Genomic DNA, 20,791 nt, shown 5'->3' with positions numbered 1-20,791 from the left:
GGACACCCTTCTCTACTCCTTTGTGATCACCATGTAATTCTCACACATGCTTTGAATTTACCCTTCCATTCTCTTCTCATGTAACCTCATTTAATCAATCTCATGTAGCAGTGTCTGACCTGCCTTATTTTATTAGACCAGCAGATTCAGCTGAAAAACTTTGAGCCCCTCAAATCTGGTATGTCCTAGGGAGGCTATGTGTATAAAAAGAAGGTGGTGTTATAGAGGAAGACAGACCTGCTTCTCCTTGACTGGAATTGCTTTGTCATGTTCACTCTACAGGAGGTAGGACAGATAGTAAAATAAAACAGCCAAGACATGGGTGTGGGGACAGGATAGAGTAGTGGAGCAGAACCATTCAGTCTCACCAACAGCTAGTGCCTGCCAAAGTGAGATCCAAAGAATCATAAATATGTGCCTGCTCCCACAATTATGACTTTATGCAATAAAATCATTAACTAAGGCTCTCTTGCCTATCCATCCTTGTCCAACTTGCATTGAAGAAAGTCATGGATACAGACTTTTTGCAACTCATGGTATGCATAATTTATGAAAGCATTTGTATCATACATGTTCTTAACAGATTCATGACAAAGGTGAGAAGATGCTAAAGACGTGGTATCTGTTCCTGCTGTGTTGGCTGTCCTTGAGGCTTGAGGCTAATCCTGGTCTTAAAGTGAGGATTACTCAGAAGGGGCTGGACTGTGGTATGTCTAACATTGCCAGAAGTTAATTTATCATAAATACTCTATGTACAGAATATTGTCTCTTAATAGAGGTGCAATGAAGGAACAAGCTTCTTAAATACTGAAATAGAATATATTCCTTTTGTCACCTCACACCAGGAACACTCTTTGTCTCTTTCCTCATTTATTTCCTTTATTTTGTGTTCATCCCAGGTGTGAATTTATCCTTTACTGACGACTGCATTCTCCTACAGTCCAGTAGTTTCTACTATATTCTTCATATCTATATACTTTTTTAGAACCAGGATTAGATGGTCATACAATTGCTCCTTTTTTTAAAGTGTCAAAAACCTGACTTAAAGTGCAATACTTAATTGAAGATAATCAGACACAATTGGGAAAAAAGCTTACGGTTTTGGAACAGCCACGTAGATGCACACCTTTACTCTCACTCCTGCTTTTGGCATGGGACAGACCCTGCATGTGCTATTCTTTAAAAAAAAAATCTAGTGACTGCCATAATTCTGCCCCTTAACAGAAAATTTCCACAATATATTCTCCATACTCTTTCTATTCATGCTGACGTTCACCGTCTCTTACCTAAGGCTTACTCCATGGGTGTGGGGGGCATGTAGTAGAATTTCAGTTGTTTACAGTATTAATATTAGTAATAAAAGTTAACAAGGCACAAATTCAACAAAGACTCAGTCATGCTAAGGATTAATCGTCATTTAAGTACTGAACATGCTGACAGGTAAACAATGGACTTGTGAAATGAGAAATAAAAGGGTTCATTCCATTGAGATGAAAGCGAGGATCAGATCCACTTATTTTGCTGCATGAGCATTGTTTAAAAGCTTTTGAGGAGTTGAGAAGTGCAGGGCAAACATCAGTCACCCAAAACTGTATCGATCTCCCTTGTTTCCCAGGGATCTCTGATGCCTTTAGAAATGAGACTTCAACCTGGTGTTTCTTAGTGGGAGCATAGCAGTTTTTGGGACAGTCAGCGTGGCCTTTCAAGTGCTGAATGAACAGACTAAGCTGGCACACCCCTGCATTAGTAGTAAGAGCAGATGAACAGTCTCCTCCCGAAGGTATTTCTCATATTTGAAGAGCTTGGTACCTGATATATCCTTTCCCTTAATGTGAGATTTGAAGGCTGAGGCAATAGATCCTGCATTCATGCATCTTGCCTGCTACAAGAACCTTGAGAGAAATTCCACCTGAGATCACTGGCTGCCCTCACTGACAGTCATAAGAGGGCTTTAAGTTATTTCAGTGAGAGCCCATATTTTGCTTTGGAGACAGGAATTCCCAGATCATCATAACTTACTTCTCCTTCATAACAGATGCATTTTATAAAATGGTATTCCAGTTATCACAAATTTCAATTCTTCGCTTTTCAAATACTATGGAGCCCGGCGATGAAAAAAACCCAGATGTTTAGTATTCAGCAATTGTGAGGTCAAAAGCTAAAGACACTCAGGGTGAAAACATCTGAAAGCAGGACATAATTCAGTATTAAAGTTTTAGTTATGTCTTAAAGATGAGCAAAAAGAAGGAAGGCACAAGGAATTTGGGATTTAAAGATGCTCTGGTTTTTGATAATAGGGTCTGTGTATATTATCAATGCATAAATAGCATTGAAACGTTCAAGAAAGCAGGGATTCCTTAAAGCAAGGAAAGAAGGTAAGGAAATAAGTCAGACATCTGCAGCAGGCTGCAATGGTTAAGGTTCAGAGGCAAAATATATGTACTGTGAAAGAAAAAGGAAGAAAATATTTTAAAGGATTGTCTTTAGAACTCCAACAACTTCTGTACACAAGCAACAATTTAGATAGTTCTGGATCTGACATACCAGCACTTCAGATGCATGTATCACACTTTTTCCATAAGTAACCACTACATAGACAAGTTGCCTTGCTACTTCATGACTGGCTTTTTCATCCAACAGATATGAGGCAATATGAGGTAAAGGTGATGACCAAGTGTTTCCCAAGGCCATCCACATTATGAGTGAAGTAAAGGGAGTATAAGAGTTTCAGAAACCTGACACAATCTCTAGAATATGAAACACAACTCAGGGACAAAATTATCCTAACAGATTATCTTGATCTTGCATTAAATGGCTTATATGTGAGGCTAAGAGAAGTTATAAATGGGTATATTTGTAGTTGGAAGGAGATCTAGGTAAAGATCATAGAATCAGAGTATTGCAAGAACTATGTTAAAAATTATGATTAAATTATTTAGCAGTATATCTGGACCTTCAGGTGCCTGAATCCAATCTGCAAGGCATGTACTTTCCTATGTCCCCTTGTAGGCTGGAGGATTGGGATGGAGCTCCTGAAGCAAGCAGTATTGAAAGAGACTTTCCCAAGCTGGAGTGGGCAGGAGAGTTTCTCTGTTGTTAAGGTCAACTATATCGTTTCAAGGTAAGTAAAGGAAATTAATTTCAAAGTTTTAGGATGAATCAGCTTTTTATTACTACATTGTAATAATTACACAGCCACTGCTTTGTTCAGTGTAAAATTTTAGTGGTTCATCTAACTCTGCTTCTGAAGTACTTGTTCTGCTTCACTCAAGAGATGAGCTTTATAAAGCTTCTGAAGGAGCACCTTGGCTGGTTTTTTTCAGTTGGTTTGCGTGAGAGTTTGGGGCAAGACAGGTATAAGCATGGCTATGATACAGCAGGGGAAATGGGTGGGAAAGAGGGCAGGGTTGGTGTTATTAACAGTCTGCTCCAATGAAGGACCCGTAGCAATGAAAATAATCTGTTTGTGTTTGATGAAAAAAAAGCCAAAAAAGGGATAAGATGAAAATGTGTGCAGGGGATGATGTATCTTGGATGATGTGGCAGGAAGATGCTTTTTACTGAATACTTTTAGATGAATTTACATGATAAATTATCATTTTGACTGGATAGGGCTCAACAACTCTTTACTGAAGAGGAAAATCTTTGTACCAGGAGCAGTCAGTAGAAAAACAGTTTTACAGAGTTTCCTACAATTTCTTCAAATATGGAGACTAATATAAAAGCAGGTCTTTCTACAGCCTTCAATCCCACCTTCCAATAGGCTATAAACAAAAAAAGCCAAGAGAACATGGAGCCAGATTCTTCCAAGAGTACACAGTGAAACAATGATGAGCAAAAGGCCTAAGTCACATCAAGAAAAGTACCAAAGTTAGCAAAAAATTCTAGGGAGCACCAGAACAAGGGCTGAAAATGCTGGGGAGTCTGCATTCTTGGATGAGTTTGAGACTCAAGTGGGCAGAGTCTCTGAGTTGTTTCAGCTTTGAGTAAGAGGTTGAACCAGCAAAATCTCCTGAGGTCCTATTTCAGTCTAAATTATTGCATGATTTTCAAAACCCCAATTCATTCCCCCAACCATAGTTCTTGAAATTGGTAATCCTCCCAGTGTTTAATCTGATTTTAGCTCACAGCAAACAAGATACCTAAAGGCAGTTTTACTGCCTGAGAGGTTATTGGAAAGTTATGGTCATTTTAACTAAAAGGAGCTGGTGCCTTCTGCCCCAGGGAAAGCAGATTAAAGGCAATTGTGTCAGAGATCTCTACCAGATAGCAGGGAACAATGAGAAATGTATACAGCGTGATAAGATGACATCTGATATCTTTACAATGTTCAGCTCAATTCAACACACCCATCTGCAAGACAATGTCCTTGAGTATCAGAAAGATTTGTTTTGGCAGGGAAATATTCAACTAAGATTTAATTTAGAAAAATGGATCCTCTCCAGAGCCCTTTGCTTAGGCAGGGAAGCAGAATGGGAAAACAAAAACTTTGATGGTCTTCAGTAAATGCTAGCAATCAGACAACCTGGGTTTATTTATAGATGTATTATCTGGGATTAAACATAGATTTATTCTTTCCCTGGCAAGAAGATTTCACTTTAGTGAGTTCGTTCTTCTCCCAAGGGAACGTTTTTGCTTATAACAAACAACAAACAAACAAACCACACCCAAAACCCCCCTGGCCAAAAGGGTTCTTTTTCCAAGGATCCTACAAGGTGTAATGGTACGAGTGTCTTTCTTTCCTAAAATACACATGGGTTCAGTCATTTCTGAGAAATTCTTTTACTGAAGCATAGACTTTACCTTTTATAGCAGAAGGGTTTTCAGTGATCAGAGGTCCTTCTTAGTCTTTTGATGTGCAGTCTAATAATCCCCCTTTCTGTGTTCTGTAGGCTCAGAATTAATGCTGTAGATTTCCCAGAAACTTCTGCTTCCTTTATTTCTGGCACTGGCATTTATCTGTCAGTGGCACAGGCTTCTGCTACAATCAGTGCAGACTGGAGAGTACATTCATGGCTACTGTAAGTATTGTACAGGGTGCAGGTAGGAGGGCTCTGGGAGAAGGATTGCAAATGAAATTAAGAAATATACTGGGTAATTACTTTTCAGGTCAGATGTGCTTTATCATTTAACAACAATACAACAATAATCTATTTGAATAAACTTCTTAAGAAGGAAACATCCCCTGACAACTAATGTTGTTCTGTGGGTTTTTTTAAATTATTCTACCCCACAGGTCTCTTTGAGAAGCATCAGGTCAGACATCTGTTAGCATGCTCAGTTTGTCCGGACATTACATGGATATTCAGGAACATGGAGTTTGCAGTGGCCACATTTGCTACTTTCTTTGTATAGTATAGCTGGAAGATTGACTCTATAGCTAATTATCTGCATGCTGGTACAGTGTATATTGCTGTCCAAACAGCTCCTGCTAAAGGAAGGGCACTGTCAAAATGCCAAACATTCACAACTTCAGAAACTCCAGAATTTGGGTTGGTGTGGAAAACTGACTTAGCTTCATAAGCCTGTGCAGTATAAGATTGTCTGTATTGACATGATTACATACTGATTTTTCCACTTACCTCAGCACTTTCGCGATAGAACTTTAATACAACAGTATTAGGATAGTATAGCTTTTCTTGGGAATGGGGAGGCCTAAAACTTCTGGGATATCAGAAAAGTTTGCAATGTGCTAATCTCTACAATTTGGGTTAATGGAGCAGCTGGTAACAGCAGTAGGCATTGCTCTATTGTGAGCCAGATAGCACAGCAAGATGGATCACCAGGCTACAAAATTTCACAGCACATCCTGATTCCAAAGGAGCATGGAATGCAGTTCTGCCTTCTGTGTCAGTGAGACTGGTGGCTGGAAACTGTCACTGTGCCCCCAGCCTCTCTGTTATTTCTTCTGTTATATCACTATTGTGGGGAAAAAAGATACCATATTCAGTAGGGCAAAACAGCTGTGCCTAAACACTGAAGCCACCTCTCTTGCTGAAGGATAAGGACCTGGGCATAATCTGTAGAGACTCCAGATGTATAAAACACCAAAGACTCCAGAGACAGCAAGGGAGGCAGGGACTTAGTCAGAATTTCACAGAGCAGATCATGGGAGAAGCGGTCAAAGGCAGCTTTGGTGGAGTTTAGGGAGTAAAGGGGTTTTTTTGCCTTTTTGAAGGATTAATCTAGTGCTGCTTTTTGTGATAGTGTTATTTCTTTCCACTCTAGTGCATTTCTAGTTCTCAAAGTAGTCCTTTTCTCCACTATGTCCCAGAGCACTCTGCAAGTCACAAAACTTCTTTGTGGGCCCATTGCTCCTGAAGACTGGGAGCTGTGACCCTGCCTCAGTCAATCAAGATTCCTTCAGAAGAAAAGCATATATAAGGATGCAGGAACAAAAGACCTAAGTAGCTATGTTGCTCCCCATCTCCCAAGTAGCCCAAAAAGGGAGGAGGGCTGAGATCCTTTTATGATGATGTGTGTCCCTGTAGGATGAGTAAACCTAAGTTAGCAGGATCTCTAGAAGTAATTTGGTCCAGCCTCCTGTTCAAAACAGCAGTCACCAGACTAGACCACATCAGCTGACTAGTAATGTTTTTTGGCCAAGGATCACGATGCAACAACCTTTCCAATAGCTTGTCCCAATGCTGCATAACTCTCCTTGGGAAAATATTTTTCCTAATGGTTTCTTTGATGATGGTTTGGATAGGGACTGGAAAATGAGGGTCTTAAGAGTGGTGCTTTCTCTGCATAGACACTTAGTGAACATATATGAATTGAAGGGGGGGTTTAAAATGGTAATGGTGATAGGAGGAACTTTGTGACTGGCAAACTAGGGATTGGTCTGGTCAGGGGCAGTTTAGGGTAAAAAATAATCTTTTAGGATTACAGCTTCTTTTTCCAGGAATTTTGTTTTGGCTAAAAAAATTAAGAGGAAAGTGGAGAGACTCATGGTTTGAACTTCCTCTTGGACAGAGCTCTTTCTCTGTAGTATGATGCCACCACTGTAGTAATGCCTGAGAAAAGAAAACCCAAGTAATCAAGATGACAGGGTGAAAAATGATGCTTTCAGTGTCAGTTCTGTTATGGTAAATGAGGTTTTTATAAGGCTATTCTAACATCCATTCAACTCTCTATCCTACTCAGTTCTCTACAGCTTTTGCAACTCCTAACCATAGTCCTAATACCTAAATTTTCTGGAATTTAGGTATGAAGAGATTTCTGTTGGGATCTTAGTAGGGAATTTTACAGAAAGGAGAATGAATGGGTTTGGGGCTGGACAAAAACTAATGGAGTAATATATAGATTTAAAAGAGTTATTGAAAACTGTAACTGGAAAGAGCAAAGTGGAACAATTACAAAGTTGATAAAACTTGGGTTATATATTTATTAGCCAACTGGCTTCTGCTGTTGCAGTCCCAGAGACCTTCAGGGTGATCTATCATGAAGAACTGGAATATCTTGTGTTTCTGTGAAATCGTGACATTTTTGTAAACTTGTCAAATCCTGCACAACACTGGAAAATTAATTTCCTTGAAACATATGCATATAATCTGTTTTTGAATACCAGGCATGTCCCTAAAATACTTTAATCCCTAGAAAACCCATTCTTCATTCTAGATAACAGAAGCAAGAAGTCCTTTCAAACTTGATTTACAGGCCATTTCTTAAATTGTTCCCTTACAGCAGATGTTTTCTTGACTGACTTTGGCTTTTTTTTCCCCAAGCAGCAGAGACCAAGGACAAATTACTGTGTCCATCTCAGGACTGTTTATTGCAGTTATCTTCAAAGTGTCACGGGATAGCACAGGCCACTTGTCCACGTTGCTACACAGTTGCCAGCTGAGCATTGATAGTGTAAAAGTCAAGTTAAGTGGAGGATCTAGGTATGTACAGCAAATTTTCTAATTACTCTGTGGGAAGTAGCAGGGTTTGTACCATAAGGGACACCTCTCAAATTTTGATTTCTAAGGATCCAGCTACAGGATATGATTAACTATTGAAGGCTCTGAAAAGAGGTTTTTAATGATCTGTTTTCAAAACCAGACTCCTTTGCTGAGTGTGTGAAGTGCAGTTAATCTACATTTCTTCCTGCATGTGCCAGCAAATGAGCTGACTAGACCTACTGCACGTGTAAGCATTGACATTTGACCATATTAGAGAGTACAAGATTGCAAATGGGGGGTTGCAGATATAAAGGTCATCTAGACTGATTAAGCCTTTTGACAAGCTGACCTACAATTTAGGAATAAAGCTAATAGAATAGGAAACAATGCTTGCAGTTCTTACTGTGATTTTCTAGAATTTTTTCTTACTCATAGACAAAATGTGGCTAATTGAGCATCATTTATCCGTATGTTAACACGAACATTCACAACTTTGCAGATTGCCTTCTATATAGCTATTCTGAGACTCAGACCCCCTAGATTTGTCTGAGACTCTCAAATTAATAAAAACAGTCAAGTGTTCAGTCTACTATAGAAGCTGTAATTGCTTCTCATTAATATAAATGACATTGATGTCCCAGTCTGCCAGATTTTATATTTTCAGAGATTTCAATCCATGGTAAGAAAGCCACTGTGTTCATTTCCTTTCCTCCAGCTGGATCTACAGCTTTCCATCTGGTTATCTTGAGAAGCCCATTCATACCAAATTGGATAAAAGTGTAAGTTTGCAAAGATGGTTTCAATTAGTGAAGGGAGGAGTTAAAACACAGGCCTTACGTTTCTGACTTGTCTCTCTTTTCATACAGCTATGCCTAAATATCAAATACAAAATCCAAATGATGGATGCACTGCTTAGAAAGCATAAGGATGAGTTGGTGATAGCAGTTTTTTGTTAAGTAATTTTCATAGTGCTCAAACTGTAGCCATTTTTATTAGATTCCAAACTATTCCTGTGTTCATGGTAAAAAAAAAAAGGGAAGGAAGAAAAATTCTGCCATTGTTCTGTACCTTAACGTATTCCATACTTCACCCTCCATACTTCACCCTAGAAATCTCTTGCATGCATCTTATATACAATATTCAGATTTCTTCTGTGCCCATAGCAAGTCACCTGCAATCTTTCAATCTGTTGTGGTTGGCCTGTGTTATTTCTTTAGACTTTGGAGGTGAGCATTTTCCTGCTGTTCCTTTATGCTCTTGCTGTGTGGACATATGACTTGTGTTCAGTGAGGTAACAAGATGCTGCAAGTAGACAGTGTCACACAGAGCATGTTTCTTTTCCTACCAGTAACAATTCCTGTGTCATTCTTGCAGAGACATGAATACAATAGCTATCCATTTTCAAAAAGGATATAAATATTAGATTTTCATGACTATAATCAATGCCACAGCTTTTTTTTATTGTTGTTGTTAGGGTTTTTTCCCCCAAGATTGAAAATAGTTGGGTTTTTTCTCAACTCAAATTAATTTAAGTCCCATAAGAAGTATAATTCAGGTCATAGAGTTTGTTCTCATTTTCACTTTTCATGGTGGATATTTCTATTATCTGCTCTGCTGTTCAGAAGCAGAGTAAGTAGACATTTATTTTTCCTAAAATGACCTATACCTGCCATGTGCCAAGCAGTGGCAAATTTTTACTAGAAATCATGGTCATTGAGATCATTTTCTTATGCAGCACATAGTTAAACACTTCAGGTTCAAGGGCACTCCAAGCTGTGCTGTCATATTGAGAAGTTCATAATATCTGTGTGAATTCACTGTTTCTCCTTGAACCCATCTGATTTTTATACAGTATAAACAGACTGTACAGTCCAATCAAAAATATCAATCAGACTGAGGCTGCATCCGGCACCTCTCAGGAAATGTCTTCACTCATATTGATAATGAAGTGCTCTCTATGTGAAAAACGTCCCTTTACTTCAACACTGATAGGCAGAAAAGTGTGCTAATGTCATCTTCCAAAGGATTCAGTCATATTTAGCAGGATTTCACTGATCATATAGGAGAGTTTTGTTCTCTTGTGCAATTACGTAACAAAAGCGGCGACTCTGCCCTAGGTTTATCACTGCATGGGAGAGACTTCTGCAAAGTGTATTCAGTTGAGAATAGCAGGAGAACAAGGCCTAAATCAGGAGGAATCAGTGGCTTTTCCAGGGGGAATACTCTCACTGTTTCCCTTATAATAATTTTTCTTTTTCTTCTTCCTTTCCCCACCATTCTTTAGATTAATCATTTCTATAATGCCTTTGCCTTTAACTAAGCAATAACTGTTTGTGGTGTGGTTTTATAATTAATATATGTTTTGATTTTGTCCATCATTTTTCTAGTTTTAAGCCAGATTGACGCCTTTGCACAAGTAGACTATTCCCTAGTTAGTTCTCCAGAAGTCTTCAAATCACACATTAACTTGGATTTGAAGGTAATTTGTTTTTAATATCAGTGTGCTTTCTAAGACTTTTCTGATTATCTTTTGAGTTGATGAATTTTCTTTCACTACAGTCTTACTTGGCCTCTCCAATATTTACTTAGAAGAGCAATAAGACATTTTGGGAATTTTGGTCAAGAGTTATTTTGGAAACCAGATACAATTTTTCATTTAATAAATTAACTGCATTTGTTAATCAACCAAAGCTATTATTTATAATTAAGTTATTTCAGAGTTGAAACTCTCCACAGGCGCTTTAGGAACAGCATTAAAGTGTTCTTTAGATACCCAGCTCTTGCACTGCTGCTTGGTCTTCACCTGTTAGCAGTCATAAATAATCTGTGATGGCTGCCAGTGTGATTGCAGTCCAAAACTGTTTGTTTTGAGATGATTCAGCATTTTGTATAAGTACAGGTCACACCCAAAAAGAAGACGACTCTCAGACAGTCCTTGAGCAGCACGTAGCAGTTCTTATCTACTTTACACCTTTGTTGCAAGAGTTATCTCAGTAACACCCATCTTTTCCGGCAGTTTCAACTGTCCTTGTAACTCGGAGCATCCTCATGGCTCTCAGAACAGACTTCCGTTAAGAAAGATGTGCCGCAGCTAATTTTGTTCAAGCAACTTCTACCACGCACGAAAATCTTTGCAAGCAGGATATACACATCTTGAAAGAACTAAGCAATTACTTATCAGCTACTGTTGCTATCTTGAATTTACAGGCCAAGCTTTAACACATGGACATCCCAATGGGACACGGGATGACTTATTCTAAGTCAGTCAAGGAAGTTGCTCAGTGCTCATTGGAACAGGCTGGTTCTTGATGGTTATAAGTTGTCTTTTTTCATCTTTCAGCTTTTTTTCTTAGGGTTTTATACCTTTCCAGTCAGTGTTTTTCCTGTAGAATCTTCCAGCTACTAACCTTCACAGTGTCAGTAATTACACTATTTACTGTCTGTATTACTCTTCTTCTCTTTCATGGCCTGAGCTCACATACCTTCTCACATTTTAATAGTTATTTTCTTAGCATACCTGAACCAAGGTCCCCTACCTATGCAGCACCCAAACTAGTTCTTGCAGGACTGGCAGCTGGGTCAGGGCTGAGTGTTAGGTGATATAAAAGGATCCTTTGTGTCCCTGTTCTAAGCAACTTCCAGTGCTTTTTGGGTGTGCCTGAAGATTTTCTTGAAATATCACCCTCAGCATTAAATTAAAAAAGGTGTCTTTGCTACAAGAGAAAGAAAACTGTGGTCCAGAGAATTCTTTTGTGTGTGTCTTGTAGCTGCTGTTCAGAATATTCGCTTGAATGCTCAAATTCAAACTTTGAAAGTATGGCACCCAGATTTGGTTTGATTCCTGTATTTTTTCAAAAGAGCCTGAATTTGCTGATTTTTAGGGCATAACACAAACTTATTTGCTTAGTTCAAGGTTTCTTTAATGTCAAGCTTTTCTGCAGACTGGGAAAAATTCTTTCTGTTCAACCACTGCTAATGCATTCTGATAGATACAAATGTTTCAGCTAGAAATATTTGATAATGACTTTTTGCAGGGCACAGTCTATCCAGCAGGAAATCACACAGACCCTCCCTTTGCTCCAGCTCCCTTTGCCCTCCCAAACCAGGGTGATTCCATGATATATCTGGGAGTCTCCAATTATTTTCTTAAGTCTGCTTCACTGGCTTACTACAGAGCAGGGGCCTTTAACATCAGTATCTCCAAAGAGGTGAGTATGATTTGCTTGTAATAGAATTACAAACATTAGCAATATGGATAGTCAGCAAAGAAGACTAACACCTTCTGTTAGCCGTTTCACATAGATTTGGGTCATACCACTTGTAGGAGAAATTCATGACATTCATTCCGTTTGTCATAATTTAAAGCAGTCAAAGTCCCCGTGAGACTTCAGTCTGAACTTCTTGGCACCTCTAGGCAAAGAATTACAGAATGAACATCACAGAGTTGGTGTGCCAGGAGTGGCAAAAAGAACTAAGAAAAGCTTTTGTCTGCATGGATTCCACATAGGAAAGGGCAAGACAAGAAAAAGTGCACTGAAGCCCCAGTCTGCTGCACAGTGGCCCATGATAAACGTATTGGCAATGTTGAGAACTAGAATAAATCCTCAGTCTTAACAGAGCAGCAGAATGAGGCAGGCAGCAGGTACAAGCAAACTAAGCTTTCAGCTGTGGTCGAAGAACATCCAAGACCTCTCAGAAATGCCAGTTTCCACAATGGCATTTGTAATCAGAGTTTCCAATAAGTTTTGCTAGCTGTAACAATGCTAAGAGGGTCTTTATGAAAATGGATGACACAAATGGTACTTGCAAACATCATCACAGTGATTAGCAGCAAAAGGGCAAATGAGATTTTTGAGTCCTTGCCTCTGACATATTCAATATATTTCGTCTGAGAAAGTCTCAAAGGCAGAAGTCTTGTCTGTTCTTTCAAAGAATAATGCTTGTTTACTGGTACATGCTCCTGAATCAAGTCCGAGAAATCTCTCTCTTCTGTCCAAAAGAGCACTGTGGGTTCCTTAGAAATCATTCTGGGGCAAGAAAATACTAAATCAAAACATGGATTGTCTAAAACTAAAATAAACAGGATGTGTTGGGGGTTTTTTTCCCCCCCAAGGAAAACCTAATTTTCAAGCTGATAAAATGATCTAATTTATTTTGTTTACAGCTTGATAGTACTTTTAATCTAAATGCCTCCTTACTCAGATGTTTTGTTTCTGAGGTGAGTACTTTTATTTGTACAGACCTTTTAAGAAAAAGCAGTATCTCATGTTTTTTATGGATATTATCTGTGTGCTAGCTATTTGCAAAAGTTTGGAGGAGACAGGAAAACTGGTTTATTTTTAGTGCAAGATTCAAACTTACATGTCTACCCCATGGTAACTCTTCCTAACTATATCATACTACACTTCAGTCATTCTCTACTCCTCTGAGTGCTAGATTTGCTCTCTGTCATTGAAACAGTTATAAAGAATAAGTGGTAGGCATCTGTCAGCTCAGTCTCCTTTTATTCCTCTTCAAGGTAATGGTATCTCTGCTATTGGTAACCTGACTTCTCTTTGCGAAGATTCCTGATTTCTGACTACTGGAGATTATGTACAATGGGAAATAATAGTCATGAGTATATAAATGTGATGCAAGAAATTAAGATACTGTGAAATGCTTTAAAAATAGGACAATATCTACTATAAGATGATGAAATTCAGACTCTGCATTGCAAACTGAATTTTGTCCTCTAGAAGTTTCCCTGCTTTTCAAAAGATTGCCTCTTTTGAAAGGCTGTCAATTTTTCCGAATTCTTTGTATTGTCAAGGTGATTTTTTTTTTTTTTTTACTGGAATCACTCATTTCCTTCATTTCTTAAGCATACTAATCTTTTCCTCTTGAAATACATTTTTCAGGAATAGCCTTTAAATTGTTTCCCTATATATGTTCAATATCAGTGAGTTTGAAACTTCATCATTTGCTTTATCATCTCTGAAACTCAGAGTATATGCAGTGCTAATTTTGTCACATCAGTTGGTGTAATGAAAATGAAGTATTTTTAATACTGCTTCATTACGAGATGATTGGTGTGTAACACCTGATTATGATGCAGCTATAGAAACTGTAGCTTAAGAAAAGCTTAACTCTTCCTTCAGCAGTTGCTTCCTCTTTGAACCTGCACAGATTGCTCAGAGTTACGCAGCAGCGAGCGCAGTGCTGCTGAGGCTGATGGCTACATCACCTCCTGCAGTCAGTTTAAACGCAGACAGATGTGTCCTACAGATCACTGGCTGTGTAGAAGTGGTTGCTGTTCTGCCAAATTCAACCACCCAGTACGTCTTTGCAGGGAATCTAGTAAGTAAAAGGAGCTAGAAGGTAACATTCAGTGCTGGGGTTGAACAAATCACACAGTAATCTTCCTGGTTCTTTGAAAATCATAGAGATTAGCATAAAATAGCATGTACTGGTCTGCCACAAATATGCACACTGTTTTGTTGCATTTCATAGGGAGGAAACGTGCACCACACATTGTAGAAGTTAATAGTCTTAATAGGCAGGTGCAGAGAGCCCTTTTTTCCATGTGGGAGGTCGAGAAACTATTCAGGAATAAATTGTAATATATAAAAAATGTTACTATCTGATGCCCAGTGTTCCTAACCTCTGTGTTATAAAATAGTTCAGTGTGTCCCCAGACATCTTTTCATTAGATTGCAAGTGAACCAATTATGTCAGCCATGCAAGGACTTAAATGATCCTAGTGATAAACAGGCAATCAGGGCAGTGTTATCACTTTGCTCACTCAATCCCAGTTGCTGGCAGAAAGCGGCAAATTCACAAATGATTTCACAATCTATATGTATTGACCACATGAAAAGTTTAGACAATGTGTTTCCAATCACAAAAGCAATTGCATTTGTGCTTGTATCTAAGACAGTATCTATGTGTACAGTCACAGAAGACTTTTTTTTTTTCCCTGCAGACAGCCAGTACCAGAGTAAATTTGACTATAAGCAAACAGAAGTTGATTATCTCATTACTTCTGAAGAGGTAACCAAGAAAAATTCAGAAAGCAGCATTAATGATCCCTACATTAGGATACAACAGAACTCATTGTGTCAGCCTGACAATGCTTATTTCACCATGAGAAAAAGAAAATTAGTTACCTTCTTTCTCATAGGAGCTCTAAGATACTTTTGACTGGTTGGTCTAAATCTTGGAGATGAAATACAATAATATTGTGGAACAACCATGTCTCTTGTGCCCCATGATGTTCCCCCTTTCTGTAGCTTAAATACCTTTCCAGATGACAACGTTCAATTTATTGCTTATTGTGAAGGCATCTGTCTTAGTCTTGTGTTGGTGTTGGAGAATCAAGTTCAGTAGTTTACTCAAAACCCTCTGAATCCTGCTGCCATGCGAAGTCTGAGCATCATGAACAAGTGCTGGAGTGCAAACCCTGCACAGGACCACTGTCCCTTTAGTTCTCCATATGCCTTCACGAGAGGGGCAGGAAAAAGTGAGACTACGTAGCACGCACTGCAGCAGCATGTCATCAAACAAATGAGACTAGAAAGGTGTCTGTAGTTTGAATCAAAGCTCAGAGATTTTTAGATTTCACTTAGATCTTGCTGGTTTTGCAGTTACCTGGAGTTGTCCATGTTCTCAGCTGTCTTACAACAAATTTTATTCACACTTCCAGCAGGACTGGGTTTACAGCCCCCTTCTCCATAAATGCACCTGATGGGTAGAAGCAAAGACTTTCAGAAAGGTAGCCCACATCAGTGTTTCTTCATGTTAGTGCTATACGTCGAGTTAGATTAGAATTCCAAAATATATGACAATTTTTAATCTATTACAATTTCATTAAAGAAAAATGTGAACAGTCTTTTCTTAGTTTTGGTCACTGGACTTTTTAACAGGAAAAGAGGACTTACAATGATCAGAGCCTGTCCGTATAAGTTTAAGAAGTAATGGTGCTGCTGACTTAGAGATTTTGGCACAATGATGTGTTCTCCTGTTCTTCAAACCTTTGTTTTTCCCCAGGATTATATTTACAGTAATCCGAGGATGCATTACAGACATCAGTGGGAAAAGTTAGCAAATCATGATGGTTAGGAATGGATATGAGTTTATTCAAATCATAATGAGCATTTGAGGAATGTGTAGTTCAACCATTCCAGGAAATGACAATTCCAGAAAATTTTGATTTCCCAAGTCATATAGTCACAGCCCAGAACTACACGTGATCACAGGAGGAGATTAGTACCAGAAAGATCCTGGTGATTCTAGAACTCATTTGTAGTTCTGTCAGTTTGAATTAAAAGCTGCTGGGAATCTAAGAGCCTTTGACAAAGTTAAATGTGTGAATCAGCATGAAATCAGTATGAATTTCCATAAATGAATCTTCAAGCACTGTGCATAACTTGTGCCTTCTAGTCTTTCTTCTTTTACTTCTTTTCTTCAGGTTCCAGTTCTCCCCGCTGCACTCCAGTCTTGGCTTCCCTGACGTAAGTTGATGATTTCAGTGCCTAGGAGAGGTAGCTGAGCCCTTTGGAGACAAAAGAAATTCTTCTGAACTTGTTGTTGAGCAATTATTGGTCTGTCTTGGGGATATCATCTGCCATTGCTCTTTCTGTTTTGAAACAGTATATTCTCTGCTTTTCTTTTTCTTTTCAGTAAGAGGAAATACCTCTAAGAATGTTGGGGTTTTTTCCTCATCAGAGGCTCAAAATGTTATATAGTCTGCCTGGGTTCAGATGGAATTCACAGCTGGATTGAGTTTGTGTAGCAGTTGGAGTGAATACAAAGTCAGGCTTCATCTCCATGTCAGGAATTATCTTAAATCACTTCAACCAAATATCATAAAGACAGGAGCTTAAAAAAGGGGAATAGAAGAAACACAATGCAATGCCACTATTTAGATCACTCACTGTGGACTTTGAAATGATCAGTGAGACTCTGCAGCAGGTCAGTCCAACCCACACCTTTAAGTAAAGGAAGAAGGACACTAATCACAGTGGCATTAAGACAGAGCACCAGCACAGGACAGTTCTTCCATCCAGAGTTCACTTCTGAGAACTGAGTCCTGCCAGCTGAAATGAGGTTTAGCATATTTCATTCCTAAAGTTAAGGTTCATCCCAGGTACTTAACATACAGAAAAAAAGCCCTACAATTTAACTCATTGTAAGAAACATGGACACCTCTTTGCCATGTATACTTTGCATTGTTCAGCTGCAACTTAAACCAAAAAATATCTTCTTTTGCCTGAGATTTTCTCTGCCAAGCTCTGCTCTGATTGTTTTGCTTGTCACTTCAGTCCTAACCCTCCATCTTCCTCATCAAGCTGCAACCTCATAGGCATCAGGCAATAATCCCCAAATGTGCTTTTTCCCTCACAGCAGAAGTCACTGGAGAATTTCCTGTCTTATGCTTTACAGAGAATAGTGATTCCAGTAATCAATGGTAAGGATTGTAGCCAGTTCCTGAGCACAGCTGGTGAGAAAGCAAGACTGAAACAATAAAAGGGAGTGCCCAGCTTTAAACACTCCATTATGGGAGGTTTTCTTTACATTTGGTGACAGCTGGGCAGGTTTACTCTGTGCTGGACTTCGATCCTGGTCATTCAGCCATATGGATCAGGGGCTGGCAGAGAGCAAGCAAGTCTTTGCTCCCTTTCAAGCACTGGGCTTGGGTTCCATTTTCACTGAATGCAGTGTGGCAGCAGAGCTGAGACAGGCCTGAGTCTTGTCCTGACAGAGTCAAGCCGTGACCAGAGAATTGCCCAAACTGAGGAAGTGCGGAGCACACTTGCATCTTTGGGCTTCAGGGTAACATCTCTAACTTTACCACCTCCCTCTGCTTTTGTGCTTCACCTGCTGCCACAGGCAGGACAGAGTAGAAAATCCATTCTGTGGGATGTAGGGAGTAAGGGATGATGAACAAGGGAGTGATGGTGGAAAGAAGCAGGTGAGAGAGTACAGAAGGTGCCTCTGAGGTGAACAGAGAAGACTGCTGAGGAAAAAGGTGAGCTATCAATGAGAAGAAAAGTAAGAGAATTAAAGGGTGGGATGCAAAAGTCAGGTGTTTAGAAAAACAAATAGGAATAAAACTGGGGTTTTAGCTGGGAAAAGAGGGATAGATGAGAATAAGAGGAACCCACAGGCTGAGAGGATCAATTAGAGAAGAAAACAAAGATGGAGAGTAAGTCAGAATGGGAAATAGCAGAAACCACATCTTGTGGGGGAGATACCAGAAGAGGAACAAAGACAGGCAGATCCTAGTGTCAGCTGAGAGACTGTAAGAGGTTTATGTGCAACTTTTTTGCAGGGTGTTCTGCTTTTTAGTACATATGAATAATATCTCCCTTGAGAGACACAAGGACAGCTAATTAAAGGGAAATTGCAAACAAAATGAGTTCCTTGAGAAAGATGCTTCTGAAGTGCATTTTATTATTACTTTCAAATGTATTTATATTTGTCCTTTTTGAAGATAAACTAGGGAAAGGATTTCCTCTTCTTAATTTGGCCCACACTAGCCTGACTGGACCTGTAATAAAAATAAATCAGGTGAGAAGCCAAATTTCTTCTTATAGAAAATTGCTTCTGTTTCAGGCCTGTGCATTTGTGTGTGTTCCAGAGGTGGGTAGATCTAAATGTTGTTAATAGTAAAGCTTTCACTATACATTAAATATAAAATGCAATCTCTGGACCCAAAATAAGCCCCCCACCCCTAGCAGTTGTAGGCTGTAAAGGGTCCACCAGCCCTTCGGGGTGCCAGTATGGGGACATGACAAGGACAGCACTGCTATCCCCAGCAAGGCTTAGGAGCATTGAGTGCTTGAGTCCTCATCACTCTAACCATTCTCTAGGAAGGCTCATGGGCAGAGTGTCTCTGTGCTAAGTGTTGCTCAGTCTTTTGGAGAGTTGTATTAACCTACATGAGAGCCCATTCCAACCCTAAAGTTAAGGAGGCACGAAGCCACTCTTCCCTCCTGCCCTGCTGAGGGTCTTACCATAGGATCAAGTCCCAGAGTACTGTACCTGAATATACCCATCTGAATTTAAGGTAATTTTATATGTTTTTCTTTCCTCAGGGTCATCTGGTTATTTGCACTGATGTTCACTATCAACTGGAGGATGAGGAGGACCTTCACAGCCACTGCTGATGTCCCTTTACTTTTAAAGAACAATAAGAGAAAAATGTAGTCTTCCTTCTGTTGTCTTATAGGGAGTAGATGCTATAACATTAGAAGCATGGCTTTTCATCGCTGTTTTTAATGTTTTAGTAAAACTTCTTAAGCACTTTTCACAAAGCAAATCTGTTGTTTTTTAAGTACAGTGAGTGTAGCCAATTTTTATTAATGCTTTGGAAAACTTGCTGCAGCCTGATGAGAAGGAGTGACTGGTTCTTTTCACTAGAGTTGTAGACAATACATTTTCTTAATTTTAAAAGCCAGTTCTTGCATTATTCAATTTATCTCCATTAGTGTTAGCAAAACTTTGTATATGGAGCGAGACCTTATCCTTTGTAAGAATTTCACAATTTGTCACTTTGTAACTGGACACCAAGAGTGGGAATGGATCTATAAAGCTCAGTGAATTGCCATGTAATTATAGAATCATATAATCTAGTCCAGACACTGGTTCAAAACAGGACTAATTAGATGAGGTTATTGAGCATGGTGTCCAGTCGCGTCTTGAACCCCTCCAAGGATGAAGGTTCCACAATCTCTCAGGACAATCTGTTTCACTGTTTAACTACCTTTAGAGTAAATTTTTTCCTACTATCTAATCAGTATTTCCCATGTTCCAGCATGTTCTGTGGCCTTTTGTACTTTGACCACACATTTCCAAGAAGATTCTGGCTCCATTTTCTCTGTAGTCTCTTTGCAAAATTTTCAGGCAACAAAATGGCTTTTCAAGCCCTCTCTTCTCCAAGGTGAACAGCCTAATCTCTCAGACTCTCCTTGTAGTTCATGTTCTCCAGCCCCCTTGGTGGCACCTGCTGGTGCAGGCCGGAGGACAAGCCTTGCTAGTAAAAGTGGCCTTTTCTATGTCTTTTGTCAGTAGTCTTCCATCCTACTGAGCAAGAAGCCCACATTCATCTTCTGCTGTCGATGTACTTACAGAAACCTTTCCTGTTGCCTTTCAGCTCCAGCTGAACTTTGGCTTTCCTGATTTCATTCCTATGTGTGCAAACAAGATATTTTTGTTCCTTCCAAGTAGCTGGTCTCAGTTTCCATCTTCTGTATGCTTCCTTTTTGTGCTTAAGTTCACTCAGGAGCTCCATGTTCTCCATGCTGGCTTTCTGCCACAGTTGCTCAGCTGTCTGAACATTCTAATGGCTGCTCTTATGCTCTGAGGCAGCTGCCCTTGAAGATTAGCCAGCTCTTCTGGACCTCTGCTCTCCAGGCCAACTTCCCACAGATCCTGCCAAGCAGGTCTCATCTGAAGTCTATGGCTGTAATTCTGTTCTTTGTCTTGTTGCTTCTCCCAGGATCTGAAACTCAGCAGTCTCATGCTCACTGCAGCCAAGGCTGTCCTTGGCCTCTATATCATACAGAAGTTGTTCTTTGATTGTGAGTAGCTGCAGCTCTTCGAAGGTATTAATCTCCAAATAATTCCATACCTTTAATATTTGTAAAATGGAAGCTGTATTTTTCCTTTTATCAGTGTCAACAGAGACATTCAACCAGGAGACATTAAAAGTGTATGGAAAGGAAAACTACTCTACAAATGTCCCACTACAGAAAGTTCAGTTCAGGAAAGAAACATGGTTAGCGTAGTTTGAGCTGAATCAGTTTATTTATCTAGCTGTCTGACAGAACACTAAAAAAAGCATCCTGAAACCAAACAGCAGTAAATCACAGCAGGGCTTCCAATTCTTTGTATTCTTTGGTAGGTGAAGAGTGACTAGAAAAGTA

General features: G+C 39.3%; 1 protein-coding gene across 1 annotated transcript; it reads left to right on the top strand.

The window, feature by feature from the left end:
- Positions 1–580: 580 nt before the first annotated feature.
- On the top strand, positions 581–20,057 carry LOC121675580 (BPI fold-containing family C protein-like; the record flags this gene model as incomplete). The annotated part of the gene is made up of 15 exons (XM_042051145.1): positions 581–707; positions 3,010–3,121; positions 4,893–5,021; positions 7,731–7,886; positions 8,602–8,665; positions 8,753–8,811; positions 10,272–10,365; positions 11,921–12,094; positions 13,051–13,104; positions 14,052–14,222; positions 14,848–14,915; positions 16,333–16,375; positions 17,268–17,331; positions 18,358–18,434; positions 18,962–20,057. Coding segments are annotated over 15 exons (1,464 nt in total), but the record flags the coding sequence as incomplete, so codon positions are not given.
- Positions 20,058–20,791: the final 734 nt, after the last annotated feature.

Source organism: Corvus kubaryi, unplaced genomic scaffold, assembly GCF_017639235.1.
Source record: "Corvus kubaryi isolate FWS band 111438036 unplaced genomic scaffold, C.kubaryi_AGA036_p1.0 74, whole genome shotgun sequence".
In the NCBI taxonomy this organism is placed as follows: domain Eukaryota; kingdom Metazoa; phylum Chordata; class Aves; order Passeriformes; family Corvidae; genus Corvus; species Corvus kubaryi.
The sequence above is the reverse complement of the archived record's forward strand: the minus strand, read 5'-3'. Positions and strand labels throughout refer to the sequence as shown.